Below are 21,510 nucleotides of genomic sequence, written 5' to 3' on the forward strand. Positions count from 1 at the left end.
TTCTTTTAGGCCTTACAGGGACCCTTTCCTGATGCTTTTGGGCTCCTTGCTCTCCCAGGTATCATGGCCGGGTCCAACCGCTCTGGGGACCTGCGTGATGCTCAGAAGTCCATCCCCATTGGCACCATCGCAGCCATCAGCACAACATCCACTGTGTGTATCCTTCACTGCGACCACATGAAGTCACCTGACTGATATATTGTCTATGATGATTGCAATGTGGCTGATGTTTTCTTTAGCTCCTTCGCCTCCAGACATGTCTTGTGTGGTGCTGTTTGGTGCCTGCATAGAAGGAGTAGTGCTGAGAGACAAGTACGTCATCATTTTGTGGACGTGGATGTGAGCTCCTTTGTGAATGACGGCCTCTCTCGCCAGGTTCGGTGAAGGCGTGAGCGGGAACCTGGTCATCGGAACGCTGGCGTGGCCGTCGCCGTGGGTTATAGTGTTCGGCTCCTTCTTCTCAACGTGTGGCGCCGGGCTGCAGAGCCTGACGGGGGCGCCGCGTCTGCTGCAGGCCATCTCCCGCGACGGCATCATCCCGTTTCTCAGGGTGTTTGGACACGGCAAAGCCAACGGGGAGCCCACCTGGGCCCTGCTGCTCACGGCCAGCATCTGTGAGATCGGCATCATCATCGCGTCCCTGGACTCGGTCGCACCCATCCTCTCCATGTGAGCCGCGCTCCAACGCACACGTCCTCCGGGTTTATGTCTTAGGTTTTATTAAAACCCGTCTCTTTCCCTTCAGGTTCTTCCTAATGTGCTACATGTTTGTCAATCTTGCCTGTGCCCTGCAGACGTTGCTGAGGACGCCGAACTGGAGGCCGCGCTTTAAGTTTTACCACTGGTGAGTTTGGGTGTAGTCCTGTATTCAGGCTCAAATCCAGACATGATGCAGGTCCAGCTGTGTGAACATGAACGCCTCCCCCTCAGGGCTCTGTCGTTCCTGGGTATGAGTCTGTGTCTGTCGCTCATGTTCATCTGCTCCTGGTATTACGCCATAGTGGCCATGGGCATCGCCACATGCATCTACAAATACATAGAGTTCTGTGGGTAAGTCGTTGTCCTGGCAGCATCTTTAGGAAGCAGACGGTGCGGCATCAGTAATTCACACGCATATGGATGTGATGGGTAACAGGGCTGAGAAGGAGTGGGGCGATGGGATCCGGGGCATCTCTCTGAGCGCTGCACGCTTCGCTCTGATGAGGCTGGAGGAGGGACCCCCACACACCAAGAACTGGAGGTCACTTGGTTTCAACTTCAGCTTTGTCTCATTTGATCCTATACAGGAGGATTATGTGTGATGGTTGATTATGGTCTGTGGGCTTGGACACCTGTTTCACTGCAGCGTGGCTTTTTGTCAGGCCTCAGATCTTGGTGCTGGTGAGTGTGGATGCGGAGCAGAACGTGGAGGAGCCTCGCCTGCTCTCCCTGGCCAATCAGCTGAAGGCAGGGAAGGGTCTGACCATCGTCGGCACTTCAGTTCCAGGAACCTTCCTTGACAACTACGTGGAGGCCCAGCGGACGGACCAGGTCTGTCCAGAGTTCTGCCTCTGCGCTCACACCCTGTACGGCTGCTTGGAGCCTGAACAGACTCCCTGACAGCTGTGTTCCCGCCCGCTGTCTGTGCAGTCGCTGTGTAAGTTGATGGAGACGGAGAAGGTGAAGGGCTTCTCTCAGGTGGTGATCTCCTCCAACCTGCGAGACGGGACGTCTCACCTCATCCAGATCGGAGGCCTGGGAGGTCTGAAGCACAACACGGTGATGATCAGCTGGCCACGCAACTGGAAGCAGCCCGAGTGCCACCAGCAGTTCAGGAACTTCATCGGTGGGTTTCACACAGCTGAAAACAAGGTCCAATTGTCAGACAAATAACAGATTTAAAATAACAATTAAAATTGTGGTATTTCTTTCAGAGGTGGTGAGAGAAACCACTGTGGCCAGTTTGGCCCTGTTGGTTCCTAAGAACATTTCCAGCTACCCGTCCAACAGCGAGCGCTTCACCGAGGGCCACATCGACGTGTGGTGGATCGTCCACGATGGCGGCATGTTGATGCTGCTGCCCTTCCTGCTGCGTCAGCATAAGGTGGGAAACCAGCGAGCAAATCATATCAATGCAAAGCGCCTCACGCATTCCTGTTATTTAACGCAGGTGTGGAGGAAATGCAAGATGCGCATTTTCACTGTAGCTCAAATGGACGACAACAGCATCCAGATGAAGAAAGACCTGATGACCTTCCTCTATCACCTGCGCATTGACGCCGAGGTGGAGGTGGTAGAAATGGTGAGAGCCGCGTTCGACTGCCACCTTAATGTGTCCAATATTTACATGTGGAGAAATGTGGAAATGTGGAAATGTGTCCGTTTGAAGCACGACAGTGACATCTCAGCTTACACCTACGAGAAGACGCTGATAATGGAGCAACGCTCACAGATCCTCAAACAGATGCACCTGACCAAGAACGAGATGGAGAGAGAGGTAAAGACACACTGGTGTCCTGTTGATGCAACAACTCGCTGCCGGAGGAGCTGAGTGGTTCTAATCGGGTGCTTGGTTCTAGACTGGTTTTTTGTTTATCTGGAGGGAGTCCAGAACAAGTGTGATCTTTGCAGATCCAGAGCATCACGGATTCGTCCCGTGGGTCCATTCGACGTAAAAACCCGTCCACGTTGCACCCCCAGTCCAGCGCCGAGGAAGGAGGAAGTCTGGCAGAAAAGCCCGAGGAGGAGGTGAGTCGCGCTCGGATCCTCAAAGCAGCGACTCGTCCCTTCACTGACGTCTGGTGTCGGGGTTCCTCCCTCAGTCTGAGGCCTCCAACCCACAGCAGCCACAGCAGCCACAGCGGAGCCACGGCAGAAACGCCCCCACGCCCACAGGCGCCACCGGCCCGGCGGCCTCTGCACCTGCTCACAAACGGGCCGCAGACAAAGGGAGGAGCCTCCTAGCAGCGAACGCAGAGGGAGGCAGAGACGCCTTCAACATGAAGCCGTGAGTCACCGCTGCTCCGAGGCTCAGACCGGCCTTCACACTCACTGTGTCGTTGTAGGAACCTGACTGACAGTAGCTCTCTACCCATACGTCATGTGTCCGTGGTAAATATTTGCATTAATCGACCCGTTTCCAGAGGCAAACTAGACTTTGTTCTGACTGTAGCCACCAACAAACAGTTTGAGCCACTTTACATAACTTGTTATTGTTTCCCAACAAACGTGCGTCTGCAGGGAATGGGAGAACCTGTAAGTACCAGCACCATGCACACACGCGCTGCCAGACAGAACCAGAACCCCTCTGACCCAATGTGTCCCGCTCCAGGAACCAGACAGACGTGAGGCGGATGCACACGGCCATGCGGCTCAACGAGGTCATCATGAAGAAGTCCAAGGAGGCCAAGCTGGTCCTGCTCAACATGCCCGGGCCGCCCAAGAACCGGGTCGGCAACGAAAACTGTATCCTGCTTCACGCACGCTTGAATGACGCTGGAAAATAGAGGTTAAAAGAATAGGTTAAAAAGAATCAGGGAGTGGCTCAGACTGACGTAACGCATGCACCAGGTATGAATAACTCCCTCCTTCACTGCTTCTCAGACATGGAGTTTCTTGAAGTGCTCACTGAGGGTCTGAACCGGGTCCTTCTGGTGCGCGGAGGTGGGCGGGAAGTGATCACCATCTACTCCTGAGCCGTGGCCACGCTGCCGCCCAGTCCCATCACACCAGCTCCAGTCCCAGATTCCAGCTCCAGTCCCATCACACCAGCTCCAGTCCCATCACACCAGCTCCAGTCCCATCACACCAGCTCCAGTCCCAGCTTCCAGCTCCAGTCCCATCACACCAGCTCCAGTCCCATCACACCAGCTCCAGTCCCATCACACCAGCTCCAGTCCCAGATTCCAGCTCCAGTCCCATCACACCAGCTCCAGTCCCAGATTCCAGCTCCAGTCCCATCACACAAGCTCCAGTCCCATCACACAAGCTCCAGTCCCATCACACCAGCTCCAGTCCCATCACACCAGCTGCAGTCCCATCACACCAGCTCCAGTCCCATCACACCAGCTCCAGTCCCAGCTTCCAGCTCCAGTCCTATCACACCAGCTCCAGTCCCATCACACCAGTTCCAGTCCCATCACACCAGCTCCAGTCCCATCACACCAGCTCCAGTCCCATCACACCAGCTCCAGTCCCATCACACCAGCTCCAGTCCCATCACACTAGCTCCAGTCCCAGATTCCAGCTCCAGTCCCATCACACCAGCTCCAGTCCCATCACACCAGCTCCAGTCCCATCACACCAGCTGCAGTCCCATCACACTAGCTCCAGTCAAATCACACCAGCTCCAGTCCCAGATTCCAGCTCCAGTCCCATCACACCAGCTCCAGTCCCAGATTCCAGCTCCAGTCCCATCACACCAGCTCCAGGCCCAGCTTCCAGCTGACCAAGCACCTCCCTGCTACTGTCCAACCACAGCAGATGCGCTCATGGATAAAAATCTACTTAGGACCTGGATGTCGTAAAGCACAGCTGGCCTCATTCTAGAAAAGGAGGCGACACTCCTGCTTGTGGGTTTTTTAAACTGAAGATATCAAAGTTGACTAACCAGCAAAAATACGAAAACAAATATGGACCAGAAAAATAATTCATAATAAGTAAAGAGTCCAACCTATCTGTTATGTTTAATGATCATCCTTTCCTTTAGTTCTTGGGCATTTTCAAGAGAGGAATGTCTCTGTTTTATTTATTATTAAGTATATTTATGTATTTATTCATCTAATCATGTCTGTTTTTGTCCTTGTCCTTGTTTCATTGTGTGGTTGGAAGTTCACAAGTGTTAATTTACAAAACTGGCAAAAATATTTATGGGGTCTTCCTTCATAGGATTTTCTTCATGTTAAATAATAATCAGAGTGATTTGATTCTGGTGCAAGAAGCCATTTGACCACAGCTACAGTTTAGACCATGCTGCTAAAACGCTGCTAGTTTTGTCAGAAGCTGTTGGATCGTAATCTTTGTGACACCGTTGGGAGTGAGTTTGACGTCAACCAGCGCTGAAGCCCAGTGATGAGTTACTATCACTGTGACGGTGAGGGAAGGATGAAGGTTAGACGAAGGTCACATCCTCTCTTCTTTCCTCTCACATGCTGTTGGTCTCTGTGAATGTGTGTTTTCTGACTGTGTTCTGACTGTGTTCTGACGCTCAGTCTAAACATGTAGCCGTCATCTCGTCTTCCTCTGAACTGGTGAAGGATTTGACTTCTGCCTCTACATGGGTCCTTCTGTATATACTGTATTTGTACAGTCCTCGGTTTCCCTGTAGGACACGAAGCTTCACAATAAGAAGCATAAACCAGCACGGGTCCATTTCTCTGTATAGTTGAGTATTTGCCTGTAGATTAGACCTGCAGACGTGTGTTCTGCTCCACATTAGGTTAAAAAGCCAAGTGTTACAAGAGGCAGCAAACGTTGTCCCATGTTCCACCACCTAATGCTGTAATGTACAAGCAATGGTTCAATGCAAAGAACCACCTCACATGTCGGCATGAAATGCATTGAATTAAAATCATTTTATTACATCAGGACCAGTTGGAGCATGTGTGTGCCATCATTTCTTACTCATGTCTGCATCAACTGGGCTGTAGATACAGTTGTTTTGCTCAGTAAATGCAGTTTGTTCTGTTTTTCCTAACAGACACTCTCCAGCCTCATCATTTAGACAAGACGGCGGTGACCCGTCTGTTTCTTTGTTCCAGTCAGAGGTCTTTTCCAGTGGGTTTTTGCCTCAGGCTTGTGAAAGTGGTGGGGAGAATGTGTCTATGGAGCAACATCCTGCTTCCAGCAACAAAGCCACAAAAGGCCACAACCCTACAATAACCCCAACCCATGACGCAACCACTCCTCTCACACAGACAAACACACAAGAGCATCTGTAGTGAGTTTGTGCGCTCGGCTTGAAGGCCTCCGCGGAGTCAGACTGTCTGCGAGCAGAGGAAAAGGCCCCGTGGCCACAGCGCGTTCTGACAGACAGACAGACAGACAGACAGACAGACAGACAGACAGACAGACAGACAGACAGACAGACAGGAGCCAACGCGGGCTGTGCACCGCGTGGTCCAATGGGCTTAAGTTCTGGATTCTGTGGCTGCAGCTGCTTTAGTCCAACGTAGTGAATGGAGGTCATGTCATGTCTTCACACACCTGTGACCTTCAAGCGGCTGCAGATTCACCATCTGTTACAACGTTCAGCTTCATGGAATCAGCTGGTTGCTGTGCTCACACACGCCTCTACAGTAACGTATCGAACCGAGTTTAAAGGTTCTGCTGTGTTTACTTTACACTTGCTTCATTGCCGTGGCCTGACTGTCAGGAGGACTGCGTCCTGACAGGGTTACAGAACGTAACGTCCTGGAGTCCTTTCACTTTGATCTCAAGTGGCTGTAGATGTTCAATGAAACAAGCGTGTGATTCTATATGAATGTGCACAGGCTCTGTCTACTGCCATAAACGCTGATCTATCAGCGCTATAACCTGTCTAATTGCAGTGGTCAAAGTACATGCAGTGGTATTTTACTCTGCAGGGAATATTGCTGTTTTTGTGCAAGCGGAGTGAGCGGAGGCTTGACCGAGCCTTTGACCTGTCTTATCTAAACTCATATATTCCAGCCTGCAAAAGAATTGGGTGCCATTTGCACCAAAGAGCAGCGAGGATGAAGATGAAGAGCCGGTCGAGCAGCCTCCGCGTCCGGCTGCCCGTGTTCGTGTTCGTCATGGAGGTGCTCATCGTGGCCCTGTACGCGGCCTTCGTCACCTACGACGAGCACACGGACGCCAGGCTTCAGGGCAACGAGACCCGGCCCGTGGACAACGCCTTGTACAGGGACTACCCTTTCTTCGCTGACATCCAGGTCATGATATTCCTCGGATTCGGGTGCTTGCTGGCATTTTTCCGCCTGTATGGTTTTGGGGGGATGGTTTTTAACTTCCTCTTGGCCACCTTTGCCATCCAGTGGGCCGTCTTAGTGCAGGGGTACTTCCAGTTCAGCCACGACGGTAAGATCCATCTCGGTGTGATCAACCTCATAAACGCGGAGTTCGCCTGCGCCGTGGTGCTCATTTCCTTCGGGGCCGTTCTGGGGAAGACGAGTCCGCTGCAGCTGCTGGTCATGGCTTTGCTGGAGGTGCCTGTTTTCGCCGTCACTGAATGGGTGGTGCTGACTTATCTGAAGATCAACGACGCAGGGGGGTCGATCCTGGTTCATCTCTTCGCTTGTTATTTTGGCTTGGGGGTGACCTTTGTGCTGTACAGGCCTCACCTGAACGACGGCCACGCCAAGGAGACCACCAGCTACCAGTCCGACATGCTGGCTGTGATGGGGACCTTGTTCCTCTGGGTGTTCTGGCCCTCCTTCAACGCCGCATTGACTCTTAAAGGCGACGACCAGCACCGAGCCGTGCTCCACACCTTCATCGGCCTCAGCGCCTCCACCGTCACAGCCTTTGCCCTCTCCGTGATGCTGAACAAAAACGGAAAGGTCACCATGGCCGACGTTCAGAACGTAACTCTGGCTGGTGGCGTGACGGTGGGGGCGTCTGTGGACATGATGATCTCACCTGCAGCTGCATACGCGCTGGGCATGATGGGCTGCACCGCCTGCATGCTGGGCTACAAGTATTTAAGCCCCTTTTTGGCGCGTCGCTGCAGGATCCAAGACCAGTGTGGGATACACAACCTGCACGGCCTAACGGGACTCATCTCCTGCGCTGCAGGGGTTTGGGCCATACTTACAGCCAGCGAGGACGTGTATGGCCCCAGTTTGTACGAGACCTTCGCCCACAGAGCCCCGGTGCAAGGTGACCCGAAGCTGGAGCAGCTGCAGGTGCTGATACCGGGCTTACAGCCGGGCTTGGGGCGGAGCGCTCAGGAGCAGGCGCTCTTCCAGGTGGCAGCTGTGTTCGCCACCATAGCGGCGTCAGCGCTGGGCGGGATCCTCACCGGCCTCGTTTTAAAACTGCCACAGCTCGCAGCTCCATCTGATGACTTCTGCTTCGACGACGAGCCGTTCTTTGAGGTTCCTCCGGACTATGAGGCACCACTTAAAGCTAACAACACCATTACAGTTGAGGATTCTGCTGCTTGAAGTGCAACAGTTAGAAAACTTAATATATTAGCTTGTGCTTGTCTTTATTTAGTCGCTATGAACTAAATGCTTATATCGTTTATGGTGTAAATATGTAGACATGAGACATGATAAGGCAGAAGAATTACTTTGTCAGAAACTGTCCATTACACCCAGCAAAGGTGCTAAATATACTTAATGCATACACTAAAAACTTGAATGTGAAAGTTCACCTTGTTTGTGATATGAGACTTTTTATTCATGTCATTTATTACAATAAATCATTCATAAAAATTGTTATGGTATAAATAAAATAGCTTCTTCCCCCCGGCTGTGTCCAAGCTGAACCCCATCACATAGAGAAGGACTTTCTTTTTTTATTATTTTCTTTATTTACTTCATGAAAATAATGTATGTATAGAACTGTAATTGATATGTAAATAATTACTGTTCGGTATGAGGGTGTTTGTCTTGTGCAACCCTGGCGAATAAAAACGATTCTGATTCTGATTCTAATTATTACTAGATTAGTATCATTTGTTAATTCTAGGAATCACCAGATGGCGGCAGAGAGTCGTGGAACAAACGGCTTGGTGGTGGGCCTTTTTGTCCTCAGTAACGTTTTGCAGGCTGTGTTGGGCTGAATCCCTGCTTTCAGTAGCACGACAAATTATGGAGAAGAATAAAAGTGTTTATCAGAACATTTCTGTATGTTTGTCGTTTTGCGTTCCGTTGTTCTTACTGATGTTTTATATGTATTATAGTGGGGTAGAAATTGGAGTAAAACGTCGCTGGACGTCGCTAGGTGGCGGTAACGGCACCGCTGCCGCAACAGGGTCGCGGACGAAGAAGAACAGGACGAACGAGAAGAAGGAAGAAGAGCGTTTAGTAGCAGGGCACGACCCGCTGAAAAAAAACCTTACATAACTTCAAAATTCGTGTTTTCAACTAAGCTTTTGAGATCACCCCAAACGAATACGTCGAAACGAGCGTCCCCAGCCGCACCTTTTCTGTGACTTTTTGACTTTGGCACATTTTTTCAGGAATCCCGAGAGGTACCGTCCATGTTTGCTTGTGGAGCTAGCTTGCTGTCGTGGAAACGCTGTTAGCTGGCCATATTGGCAATTCACTGTTAGCCTAGCACTTTGTTTTTTACACCTAAATACTATTCAGGGGAGTGTTAAAAGGTTGAAATAACTATAATTCGGTTTGTAGTACATCGATTTACGTGTTTATTGACGACAATGTGATCAGATGCGTTGAGTGTAGCAGTAAATTGAGCCGTTTGGTTTAAATAATCTCACGCTAGCGTTTGAACGACAGAGCTTTAGCATCTCGAGGTTAGTTAGCATTAGCTTCGTGTTGCGTGCAACGCGTGTCCGAGCTTTACGTTTACAGACGTTAATAAAAAAGCAAGCATGTTTTACTTTAAATTGCGTCACAACTACCACACCTCGAGTTTCCAGCTCTCATTTATTTATCGTTATTTAGTAGATCTGTAGTATCGAAGGAAGTTGAGAAACTGTTGAAACATGTCGTTTTTTTTCTTCGAGTAAGTTTACCTTGAGTATGTTAATTGTAGCTTCCGACTAAGCTTGCACAATACCATTTTGATCGTAATTTATCATGAATAAAATTTGAGCTTCTTATGTAATTTTTTTTTACTTTAATGACGAATAATTTGGATTTTAAAAACTACAGTACGTAGACGTATCCTTGGACATACTTACAATTATCGACTATATTATTGTAGTAGTAGTAGTAGTAGTAGTAATAATATCAAAAACAAAAGCGTTTGACGCGGCCTCCGTTAAAATGTACGGTGAAATTGGTTTGGGGTTACAATGAATCTAGCCGCTGTAAACGTTTGTTCTTTTTCTTCCTCAGGATCATCATGGCTGATGAGTTTGACGTCGAGGCCATGCTGGAGGCTCCATACAGAAAGGTGGGTTGCGGATTACAGAGATGGGGCCTGTTTCACTTTACTCTTGAGTCCTTATATTTGCTACTTTTGACAAAGTTTACTTGAATGTTGTGTGGTGTGTGATTTGAGTATTAAAAACACAATACAGAATTATAAATAAATCCACATCTATCTCTCTTTATAGACTTCCCTAATGATATCTCACCTCTACTCCCATGAATTCATCTTTGATTCCACTGTGAACTGTGAAAAAAAGGAAGGTAGTTATTGCGCATATACTGATGTACTGTGGTTCACCTTAGGACTAAAAGAGATTCAACCTAGAACATCCAATCCCCATTCGGTTGCAACAAGGTGAATGCCAGTGGTTCATACGCCCATCTGTACCTGTCCAGCAAAGGAGGCAGTATTCAGATTTACAATCTGCATGCCGTCAGTGTTTCTGGATGTTCACACACATAACGTCGAGTTTAAGCTTTTGTTTTTAAATGGCAACAAAATTGTCGTCTTTGTGGTTTGACAATATTGCACCTGTCTGTTTTTATACTGTAGGTAAATATGCATTCATCAACTTGCTCAGTGTGTTAAGGTTGTCTACTACACGGATGCCGGATTGCGGTTTATTATGTTATGACTGTTCCTATTTCAAAAGTTGTATTTCAGTGTGGTTCTACACATACTTGAACTGTAGAGCGAGGTGTCTATATATAGGTTGCTTGTAAATATGAATACTGCCTCTTTTCCTTAGTCAACAGTAATGTGAATTAGCATCTTGATTTTTGCATGCTACACGACTCCACAACTACTGATTTATTACTTCAATGACTGTAAAATAGATACCTCTATATAGCGTCATTGTAACGTAAAGTGAGTTTCGTTAGCAATAAATCCTTAAGTCAAAGGTTATAATTATTAATACTTTAATGGAAACTAAAGATAATGGCAGTATGAGAAATGGCTGAATTAATGGATTTTTTTATTTTATTTTTATTTATTTTTTTCATTTATTTTGTTTTCTTGGGCGTCAATATTACTAAGAAGTGTGAATCCCTGTTTGCTTCAGGGCAAGATGTGTGACAGAGGTGGCATCGAGCTCTTACAGTCCAAGAACGAAAATGGGTGAAGATCACTGGACTGACACCAACCACACAGGATCTCTTGTTTATGTTTAGGCACAAATAGTGGCATTGGTACGACTTCTTAGAAGGGGAATGGAAGAGATGACTTGCCTTGTCAAAGCTTCCTCAACTCAGCTAATTTTTTCGTCAATCTCCCTTAACTTTGCCATTGTTGCATTATATACCTGGCAGGCTTTCTTAAAAAGAGAGAGAGAAAAGGAGTGGGATGGGAAGCTATTGGGGTGGTGGAAGGACACTGTCCAGGCCTGACAGTAGAAAGTTTGAAGTATTATTATTATTAATTATATATATTTTGCATTTTCTCTCCCATCCCTTCCCCCTTTACCTTGACGACATGAAATGTTTCATCTACGTCCTCATGATCTTCTTCTATCAACCTTGCTTAGGATGAGATCAAGCCCTCTCATGCAAATGGCCATGACGACCAGAACAAGAAGTAAGTGTTGAACAGCTTTTCTATGTATGATTCTGGTTTTATGACTTATATACTGGACCACAGTAGCACCGTTATAATGTGTTTGGGTGCTGCTTTGCTTAAAGGAAAAGAAGAAGTCGAAGCAAGAGCCGTAGCCCAGGCTCTAGGAAAAGAAGAAGCAGAAGCAAAGACAAGAAGAAGGGTAAGAAGAGGAGCCGGAGCCGCGAGAAAAAGCGCAGCCGCAGCAGAGAGCGCCATCGAAGTCGGTCCCGTAGCAAGGAACGTTCTGGGCGATACAGAGCACGCAAGAGCCCCATGTATGTGACACTTTACATTCATATAGCTCTGCCATTGTGATGTTTGTTTCATACTATTGTAGTTAAATTCAGATTCTCCTAAACAAATGAGGCCATTATAAGCGTCAGGGAGGTCAGTCTTTTACTGCATTGCAATGACTTTTACACAACTTCATGAGTTGAACACAAGGAAGTAGTTTCCAGTAGTTGTTTCTACACAGTGAAAGTAGACAAAAAAATAAGACGGTTAGCATGTGATCTGTTACTGCATATAATAACACTCAGTACTAAAGCATATTTATTTCAAGGCCATTAGGTGTTCTGCATCTCAATGTTTAGTCATAGACACTGTATTGTACCAAGTACAGAGGTTGTGTTTAAAAGCAAATTTATTTGTCTTTGACAGTCGCAAACGTTCTAAAAGTCGGAGCCCCTTTAAAAAAGAGAAGAGCCCCATCAGGTGAGTCAGATATGCATATTTCCAGTGTGATTTTGGTAATGGGTCATTTTAACCCAATATATTTAAATGGCTTGTTAAATGTCATACGAGTTAGAAATGTTAAATATTTGGCCTTGTGTCTTTTTAGGCAACCAATTGACAATCTAACACCAGAAGAGAGAGATGCCCGCACAGTCTTCTGCATGCAGCTTGCTGCAAGAATCAGAGCTCGGGATCTGGAAGATTTCTTCTCAGCTGTTGGAAAAGTAAGTTTCCTTTCCATTTTTGTTGGAATTGTGTGATGTAGGAAGTCTGTATATTCTTTGGTCTAATGATTTTCCATGTTCTCTTAAGGTCAGAGATGTGAGAATGATCTCAGACAGAAACTCCAGGAGATCTAAGGGTATTGCCTACATAGAGTTTGTGGAGTCTTCTTCAGTTCCCCTGGCGATTGGACTTACTGGCCAGAGGCTGTTGGGGGTTCCCATCATCGTCCAGGCCTCTCAGGTGGGTTTCTTTACAGAGACTCAAGTATGGTACATGTAGCTTAGTTTGCACTAGGTTTGGAAAAGTTTAATATTTGTTTGATATATTAAAAAACATAGTGGTTTTATACTTGATTTGTAATTGTAGGCAGAGAAAAATAGGGCTGCGGCTGCTGCCAATAATCTGCAGAAGGGCAGTTCCGGTCCAATGCGGCTGTATGTGGGCTCACTGCACTTCAACATCACTGAAGAAATGCTTAGAGGGATTTTTGAGCCTTTTGGAAAGGTCGGTTAGTTTCACAAATACATATATTATGTGTTAATACATTTATTAAAATTAACAGTTTGTTTTCTTACCAAAGATCGAGGGAATCCAACTGATGATGGACAGTGAAACTGGACGATCCAAAGGATATGGCTTCATATCGGTAATTAAAGCATCTGTATCATTGACAGCTCTTCAATACATTCAGTTCAGTTGACTTCAACCTATTTGCTTTTTAAAGTTTGCAGATGCTGAATGTGCCAAAAAGGCTTTGGAGCAGTTGAATGGCTTTGAGCTGGCTGGACGTCCTATGAAGGTGGGACATGTTACAGAGCGCTCTGACTCTTCAACTGCCAGCTCATTCTTGGACAACGATGAGTTAGAGAGGACCGGTATTGACCTTGGCACCACTGGGCGTCTACAGCTTATGGCTCGACTTGCAGAAGGTCAGTTAGAACTTGTCTTTGTTTCAACAAAGTGGTCCATACTGAAACAATGCTTTGTGTTAATCCAAACGCCTTCCAGTTAATTTCTGCCCGTTTGAGTGACATTATTCATCCTCTACAGGAACAGGTCTGAAGATCCCCCCTGCTGCTCAGCAGGCCCTACAGATGACTGGGTCCATTCCCTTTGGAGGAATTGGTGCTCCAGCAGGTGAGGTCATACATAATGCAAATTATGTTGTTTGTTTTTCCACAATTAACATTTTTTTAAAAATCTATTTTAAGCCGTTCCAGCTCCAGCTCCAAACCAGGCGCTGAACCTCCCATCACAGCCCCTGGCCACACACTGCCTTCAGCTGTCCAACCTGTTCAACCCACAGGCGTAAGAATGTGCCCATTTCAGATTCTTAAATAATGTCAGCTTTTGAAGCCTTCTAACAATGTTGAATCCTTTTTAGAGAGAATGATCCCAACTGGGCCACTGAGATCCAAGATGATGTGATTGAGGAGTGCAACAAACATGGAGGAGTTGTTCACATTTACGTTGACAAGAACTCTGCTCAAGTAAGTTGAAAACAAGTGTCCTGCCAAAAACATGAGACCATGAGTCACAAACAGTTCTGTACTAAACAGTTTATGGGTTCACTCAACATTTTTTTTTTCACACAGGGTAATGTGTATGTGAAGTGCCCCTCAATACCAGCAGCAATGGCGACTGTAAATGCACTTCATGGACGCTGGTTTGCAGGTGTGTACCACACATTGAAGTACTTTATTTCACCACAAACAATTACCAAGTTTTGACTTTTTTTTTTGTTCTCAGGCAAAATGATAACCGCCGCCTATGTTCCTTTGCCCACCTACCACAACCTTTTTCCTGATTCAGTGACTGCAAAACAGCTTCTAATGCCCACACGTCGATAGTCTGAGACACATTCTAAATGTCTGTAAATATATTTCTTTGCATCCTTGGAATTGTCATTGGAACAGAAGTGAAATTAGTTGGCTGTCTGTAATAAGTTGGCCCAATTCACCATTGATAATTGGGTTTTCCCTTTCAGTTGCTTTTCAAATTTTGTGGGTTTGTGTTGTAAAAGTACCACTGAGAAGTAATCTTCAGGTATCGTATGTTTTTAAATATTATCGTCTTATCTGCTTGTTTAAATCTGTTTTAGATTTGAATAAATAGCAAAGAGTTACAAAACTGTGTTGGATTAGTAGGCCTAACGACACAAGTATCAGTGTCAACAGTAATCCTTTGTAACTTTTTACAGCCATAATTTCATTTTTTGTATGAAGGCTCCAAATAAACTTTAGCAAATTTGACAATTCATCTCCTGTTGGCTAAACTTTCTCTGGGTGAAATGGAACCAGTCACTTCAATTGGCCTTTAAGAATAACTAGATATTAACAAGTTACTTTTCTGAAACACTCAACATTAAAACATCTTGGCTACAATAAACCACCAAGAGGAATCGAACAAAGAGTTTAAAATCCCATACAATTAGTTACCAGCAGCCATCATGTACAGTTAGTGGGTGTAACCTGCCTTTGGCTTTAGTATATTGACATTAATTGGGTAGTTTGACATGTCTAGTCAATATTCCACCTCAAACTGCACAGCAGCTTCCCCAGCATCAGAGGTTTTACAAATGACAGGACAGATTTTTTATGCATATACTGTACTTTATAACAAAAGTTTTTGCAATAACAAAATTTCTTTAACTTCAGTTTTCTCGTCTGTTGTATCTACAGAACAGTTCCTTAAATCATTTTTTAAATTTCACTTAGTATTTTCTTCCTCCAGTAATTCGTTGCCACCTGAAAGAGACCATATTTAGTTTGGACAAGTCTACGCCACAGCTGTTGTCTGGCAGCAGTGACTCGACCTTACATACAGATATTTGTTACTGACCTGAAGGGGTTCCTCACTTCTTGGGAGAAGATTCCTTCACCTGATGAGCCTGGAGGACAGCAATTGCCTCGTCCACCTGATCAAACAATGCACGTTTTTTTTTTTTTTTTTACTTTGTACTACTGCCGCCAGTAGGAGCATAATTTTAAATAGGTTCTAATTATTCTAACCTTTAAATCCAAGTAACAAAAAGGGCAGTTTAACACAAAACATGACTTAATGTTTTCTCTTTAACCACTTCATAGAAAAGTGAACTATATTTGCCTTTGAGTGCAGGGACTCTGGTGACTCCAACATGTGCAGCAGCTCTGAGTTGTCTATCTCCAACAGCATCCCAGTGATTTTTCCAGCTAAGTTTGGGTGTAGGGCATGAATCAGCGGATACAGTCGCTCACCTTTGTGTCAAAGTGCAAGGGGGGGAAGGAATTAAAGGTTAGCTTTCTGAATATACAAGTTGCATTAACAAACATGAGGAAAAAAATAAACTCCAAACCAAGAAGCTGTTTTTGATCCATTAGTGGAGCTGCAGCCAGCATCGAAGCAGTTAGCGGCTCTTGGCCCGGAACATGCACTGGTGGCTCCTTCACAGGAGCAACCTGAAGACAGTCAAGAATGACTCAAGTTTATAAAAGGTGAACACAATGATTTTGTTTCAACATATGTTTTCTTGATACCTGTATCTGTGTCATGAGTGCAGGTACATGAACAACCTGCTGAGGATTCCTCACTGCAGATGAGTACTTGTATTGGCCACTTCTGGTTAGGACAGGCACATCTGTTCGCCCTCCTACAGTCTGGGTCCCAATGTTATCTAAAAAAAAAGGGGAAAAGGACCGGACACATTAAATCTGACATTCCTCACACTGCAATTTGAGCTTATACTGTGGTCATAGATCCCATTCATACTTGTCTTCTGTGTAGAACTGAAGATGCGTGGAGCTTGGGTAGAAGCCTGTCTGACAGTAGCAATGACAGCTGATCCACGTCGGGGGACAGAATTACCAACATAATGGGTGGAGTAGGGGCCTGAAACATGAATACCACAACACTTCGTTTTAAGTTATATCCCTCGAGGACTAGGGCAATCCTGGCCCTCGAGGGCCACTGTTCTGCAGGTTTTCCAACTCTCCCTGCCCCAATTACCGCTGATTACTTTGATCAGGTGTGTTCAGTCAATCAGCAGCTAAAAAATCCAACTGATACACCTGAAGAAGGTAATCAGCAGGGAGAATTGGAAAACCAGCAGGGACACCCAGCCCTCGAGGACCAGGAATGCCCACCCTGGCATAAACTGTAGGTATCAATACAGACAAGTGTTGATGTCAACATAACGTCATATTCACCCTGTGGTCTCGGTGACTGTCCTGTCCAACAAGTTACTGGCCTCACAGTATTGTGGTTGTAGAAGGATCGAGTGGGAGGCTGTATAGGAGAAGGAGCACTATCAGAAATGGAACAGACGTAAAATAAGATGAGCCGTGTGTGTAAATCCTATAACATTTGTATTTTGTAAAAAGATAACTCTCTTCGGCTTTATCCCATCAGGGGTTGCCACAGCGAATATTTCATTTGGTTGATATGGCAAGTTTTTACACTGGATGCCCTTCCTGACGCAACCCTTCTGAGGGAATTTCATTTTGTATGCAACTTAATTAAAATATGGCCTGTAAGTCATGAAGCTAAATATTAGTGTGTAGTTTTAAACTATTGTCCTCTAATGAAAGTAAATCCTATTTAGGAAGAAGGTCAAAAAGGTTTACAATGGAGCGATAAAGTACCCTCCCGTCCTGTACTGGTGTGTGAAGCACCCAAACCTGTGGTACAGTCATGTAGTATCCAGCCTGCTGGTAGGAGTCAATGATGGGGCTGGTCATGGTCCTCAGGGATGCAAGTCTTTGCATATATTTGTTGGTAAGGATTGCTTTACGCTCCTCCCTCCGTTGAGCCAGAGCCACATAGAGAGGCTTGGTTGCAACTATCCTACCGTTCATTTCAGTTACTGCTTTGGTAGCTTCCTCGGGTGAAGAGAAACAGACAAAGCCAAAGCCTTTGCTTTGGGAGCCATCAGTCATGACCTACAGCAAGGAAGGTAGAACAGAAAGGTTCAGCTTCATACAAAAAGAATCAATAAGGGCAAAGTTTGTGTCCTAAACTCTTTGAACTAATTCACATTTTAAATCTGAACACCCAGTCACCTTTGCTTTTTTTAACTTTAATGTTAGATTTTTTTGCTTGCCATACTTATATTACTGTGTATGTACTGCTTCCCATTCACCTTATCTCTATCTGAAAATCTTAATTTTTCTGGTGTGATGTATTTCTATACATTTTGCAAAACCACAGGAAGTTCGTTGAAAATAAAGTCTAAACTCATAACGCTACCTTGGCACTTGTAATTGTACCATAAGGAGCAAATTCTTTCCGGAGTCTGTCGTCATCTATGCCATCATCCAGGTTCTTTACGTACAGATTCACCCCCTGGAAAAACAGATATGAATTAACCATTTCAGCCATTTCATTAATCCAAAAGTGGGTTATCAAAACAGTTTTTTGGATCTGTAAAGATATCTTGACACCAGACTGAATTACAGTTAGCTAGTTGTAAGAAGTAGAGCACTTTTACATTAGAAGATGCAAACCTTCATGACAACGTTGTTGTTTAGAATGCGGAATTACCTGATAGCGCTGGATGCGATCCTGTTTGATCTGATCGAATTTGCGCTTCAGTTCACCTTGGCGTTCCAAACGCTTCTGAGCCCGTCCTACATAGATGATTTTTCCATTGATCTCCTTTCCATTCATTTCATCAACTGCCTGAAAATGGAGAAGAAATTCATGACAAGCAAGGACTGCATGAAATCACACTAGATGCCTTGTAATTAGTAGGCTGTGTGTACACTAATGGTCTATATGAAGCTGCTTAAGTGGGAATCATGCCACGTTAGCTATGCTTGTAGCAGGTTGGAACGAATACATACAGTGGCTCCTAGCAGTAGATGTAGGGTCACTCACAATGTATGACATGTGCCACATTAGATTCATATTTTGTTCTGCTTGTCTATAGCATCATACTACACCAGCATGATTATTTATATTTTATTACATGTCTGCACAAGTGTGTTTGTAAAAAATTGTAAAAATTGACCAAATTTGAAAATATTGAATAATAAAGATTTCATGAAAGCGAGTAGCAGCATGCACACCCTTTACTATTAGTCATCTGGAGACCATTACAAATGAAAAGGCCCAAGCTTCTTCAAGAACAGCAGATCATGGTGAAAGAAAGTGCTACCTTTTGAGCATCCTCGTGGTTTAGATAGTTCACAAAACCAAATCCCCGTGAACGACCCCTATCATCCTTCATCACCCGCACACTGAGAGTCTTCCCTGAAAGCACAAAGTGGAAAATGACAGGGAGTGACAGTTGGAAGTTCAACTGTGAACTTATTCAGCCAGGAAATGATATTTTGCAGAGGCAACAAAACAAAAAAATAAAATATTGTTTCTTACCAAAAGCGGAGAATACGTCCTTGAGTTTCTCATCAGTGTAGTCGTCCCCAAAGTTTTTGATGTAGACATTGGTGAACTTCATAGCTTTGGTGCCAAACTCCACTTCTCTTTCCTTGCGAGACTTAAAGTGGCCAACAAACCTGCATACAGATGAATCATAGGTCAGGAAAGATTAAATAAAAGTATTAAGGTATTTGTCCAGTTCAGAATTAAACTGTTATTTCAGCTTCTTCACACGTCTATTATAACATACACAACACCATACAATAAATAGGACATAAAGTACAAAATAAATGAGGACTGAAAAATTGTCAATGCTGTTACCTGTTTAGTCCCAAAATGACACTGCTCACAAAACTGATAAACCTAGAAGTAGATCCTACCTATTCTTTGATCTAAGCGTGGAAAACTGACAATTGTTCCCCAGGAAATTGGCCTTCACCTGATGTCTACCTGTCTGTCCACTAAGCAAGAAAAACATGGAGAGAGTCATCTGGAACGATCTGACATCTTCAACTGTTTGAATAGTTAACATCGACTTATTTACCACTACTCTTTGCCTCAGCACAATTTGTCTTATGGCACAGTTGACATTGTTTGAAAAATGTATTATATTTAGTTCACTCACACTTTCCTGTCATTCAGCAGCATTCCATTCATGGTCTCAATGGCCCGGTTTGCAGCCTCCTGAGTCTCAAAGTGAACAAAGCCATAGCCTTTGGATCCCTTTTCATCACATACTACCTGCAAGGACAAATGCTTTGAAGACAGAGTAAAAGAGTATCAAGTATAAAAAGAACTTGGTTTTAGCTTCAAAAAAAGACCAGAGGGTTACTAACGCTGTAGTAGTCAAAGGGGTGATACTGGCTACAATCCTTACCTTGCAAGACAAAATATTGCCAAATGCAGAAAAGGTATCATATAGAGCCTTGTTGTCAATAGACTCATCCATGTTCTTAATGAAGATGTTGCCCACACCAGACTTCCTGAGTCCTGGGTCACGCTGAGACCACATTATTCGGATTGGCCGACCCTTGATAACATCGTAGTTCATCGTGTCCAAAGCACACTCCGCTAAAACAAATATAAAATGTTACTTTGACTCCTCTACAGCTCTGAGTGAGTTAACATCAAATCCCTTATCATGTTCTGCTTTCTTCATTTGCTCTATGAGTACCTTGGATGCCCTTACAAGGCACTAGGAATACTAGTTTTTATTAGAATAAAATCTGGACCTGAAGTCTTTTAATACGTCAGTAGTACTAACTAAACAGCTGCAGGTTCTTTGTGGTTTAACAATGATCCCTATGAGGTTTTAATCATAACATATCATCACATATACATATCCCAAGAAAAAAAATTACTACTTCACCATCAGCTGGTTGCTGGAAGTTTATGTATGCATAGCCCAGAGATCTACGGGTGATAATATCTCGACACACACGGATCGACATGATGGGTCCAGCAGGGGAAAACTTCTGGTAAAGCATGGCCTCTGTAACGTCAGGGTGCAGGTCCCCTACATACAAAGAGGCGAGGGGATACGCTGGCCCACCACTGTTCATCCTGGGTAACGCTAAAGTAAAACAGAAGCTCTCAGCCAGTCACCCACTTTCTCACGCCACACTTACAATTTCAAAGTTTATGAATAATTTAAAATCATTCAGGATTTGCATCATTTGGCTCATTTCCCATGTTTTCTGTTTCAAGTAGGAGCATTTAGCGCCACCTTCATACGAAGGCCCAAAATCTGTGTTTTTAATTGGTCCAAAATTCAGCCGTCAGATTAAAACTATCATCAGAAACGGCTCCTAGGGCTCATATTGGTCAAACGATTACGTCTGCTCTGGAGGATCCACGGTCCTCAAGGTTTGATGAAGCAAACCAAATCAAAACCAAGTCAATGGCACAGACGAGAATGAATGAATGAATAATAAATAAATGTAGCTCCTCTACGCTGCATATCAGAGGATAGTTATAGTTTGACAAGTTAGCGGAACATGTGCAATGGAACAGGAGTTAGTGCACGAGCACAACCATGCCTCTACTTGCTGGATCTCCCGCAAAGTTTAGCTAAATATTTTGATATTCTGGGCTAACGAAGATTTGGGTTTCATTGTATTCTAAATTACTTAACATATCAAACTATTGCTGAAAAGTTTTTTAAAATGACCGTTAGCTAGCTTTCTAACTGACACTAGCTAGTGCTAACGCTAAATCTTTTAATTGTTAAAGCAAGCAGTCAAAACTAGCTCTTCTTTGCCATGGGTGAAGTTGCTCGGGTTTAGTAAATCTAAGGGATTCAAATCGACAAACTCCACATTAGCTACTTACAGTGTTTAAATAATCAAGACGTCGGACTGAAGTACGGCAGTTTGTGTCGTTCGTGCGCTTTCCACATGGGCGGGAGGCTGTTTTGGATTAATTAAAACCGCGGAACACCTGGCGCATCCCTCCGCACACTATTCAATTAGGCCGAGGTCACGAACTACTTGAAGTGACACGCCGCGAGGAAAACTAGTTCTTGTAAAAAACCCGGCTAAAGCCTAATCGCGGATTCTATGCTCCACATATGAA

The 21,510-nt window shown here is 44.9% G+C and overlaps 3 protein-coding genes across 11 annotated transcripts in view; 2 read left to right on the plus strand and 1 right to left on the minus strand.

The window, feature by feature from the left end:
* The window catches only part of LOC114858263 (solute carrier family 12 member 5-like), a 28,336-nt gene extending 16,544 nt beyond the window's left edge, over positions 1-11,792 (plus strand). For 2 of the 5 annotated variants that reach the window (XM_041071661.2, XM_029155274.3), the window contains exons 9-24: positions 59-157; positions 255-312; positions 376-669; positions 746-844; positions 931-1,050; positions 1,136-1,240; positions 1,362-1,530; positions 1,630-1,825; positions 1,914-2,083; positions 2,150-2,281; positions 2,369-2,476; positions 2,611-2,727; positions 2,802-2,986; positions 3,220-3,234; positions 3,311-3,444; positions 3,583-5,567. In XM_041071661.2, coding sequence (XP_040927595.1) covers positions 59-157; positions 255-312; positions 376-669; positions 746-844; positions 931-1,050; positions 1,136-1,240; positions 1,362-1,530; positions 1,630-1,825; positions 1,914-2,083; positions 2,150-2,281; positions 2,369-2,476; positions 2,611-2,727; positions 2,802-2,986; positions 3,220-3,234; positions 3,311-3,444; positions 3,583-3,674 — 2,093 coding nt within the window. In that variant the 3' untranslated portion in view covers positions 3,675-5,567. Of the gene's footprint in view, positions 1-58; positions 158-254; positions 313-375; positions 670-745; positions 845-930; positions 1,051-1,135; positions 1,241-1,361; positions 1,531-1,629; positions 1,826-1,913; positions 2,084-2,149; positions 2,282-2,368; positions 2,477-2,610; positions 2,728-2,801; positions 2,987-3,219; positions 3,235-3,310; positions 3,445-3,582; positions 5,568-6,824; positions 9,158-9,989; positions 10,048-10,210; positions 11,602-11,705 lie in introns of those variants that run through there. The other 3 variants (XM_041071662.2, XM_055510438.1, XM_041071660.2) reach the window with 3 other exon arrangements.
* Positions 9,017-14,841, plus strand: LOC114858301 (RNA-binding protein 39-like). The gene is made up of 15 exons (XM_029155418.3): positions 9,017-9,157; positions 9,990-10,047; positions 11,552-11,601; positions 11,706-11,897; positions 12,283-12,336; positions 12,464-12,581; positions 12,670-12,822; positions 12,949-13,086; positions 13,163-13,228; positions 13,307-13,511; positions 13,633-13,719; positions 13,794-13,890; positions 13,967-14,072; positions 14,178-14,256; positions 14,332-14,841. The coding sequence occupies exons 2-15, from the start codon at positions 9,997-9,999 to the stop codon at positions 14,430-14,432; spliced, it is 1,497 nt and encodes a 498-aa protein (XP_029011251.1). The 5' UTR covers positions 9,017-9,157; positions 9,990-9,996; the 3' UTR covers positions 14,433-14,841.
* Positions 14,842-15,167: 326 nt separating this feature from the next.
* On the minus strand, positions 15,168-21,426 carry LOC114858287 (embryonic polyadenylate-binding protein-like). 5 transcript variants are annotated; one of them, XM_029155361.3, is made up of 17 exons: positions 21,268-21,426; positions 20,306-20,509; positions 19,814-20,007; positions 19,562-19,677; positions 19,317-19,397; positions 18,934-19,073; positions 18,716-18,810; positions 18,100-18,237; positions 17,806-17,901; positions 17,238-17,498; positions 16,767-16,845; positions 16,330-16,449; positions 16,098-16,234; positions 15,917-16,019; positions 15,688-15,818; positions 15,424-15,499; positions 15,168-15,329 (listed from the first exon to the last, which is right to left on the minus strand). In XM_029155361.3, exons 2-16 carry the CDS (start codon positions 20,496-20,498, stop codon positions 15,437-15,439), a joined length of 1,947 nt encoding a protein of 648 aa, XP_029011194.1. In that variant the 5' UTR covers positions 20,499-20,509; positions 21,268-21,426; the 3' UTR covers positions 15,168-15,329; positions 15,424-15,436. The 5 variants fall into 5 exon arrangements, with proteins under 5 accessions (XP_029011194.1, XP_029011193.1, XP_029011196.1 ...); XM_029155360.3 differs by having other exon boundaries at positions 19,562-19,692; XM_029155363.3 differs by lacking the exon at positions 19,317-19,397.
* Between the last annotated feature and the right edge of the window lie 84 nt (positions 21,427-21,510).

The sequence above is a fragment of the Betta splendens genome, chromosome 7, assembly GCF_900634795.4.
Source record: "Betta splendens chromosome 7, fBetSpl5.4, whole genome shotgun sequence".
In the NCBI taxonomy this organism is placed as follows: domain Eukaryota; kingdom Metazoa; phylum Chordata; class Actinopteri; order Anabantiformes; family Osphronemidae; genus Betta; species Betta splendens.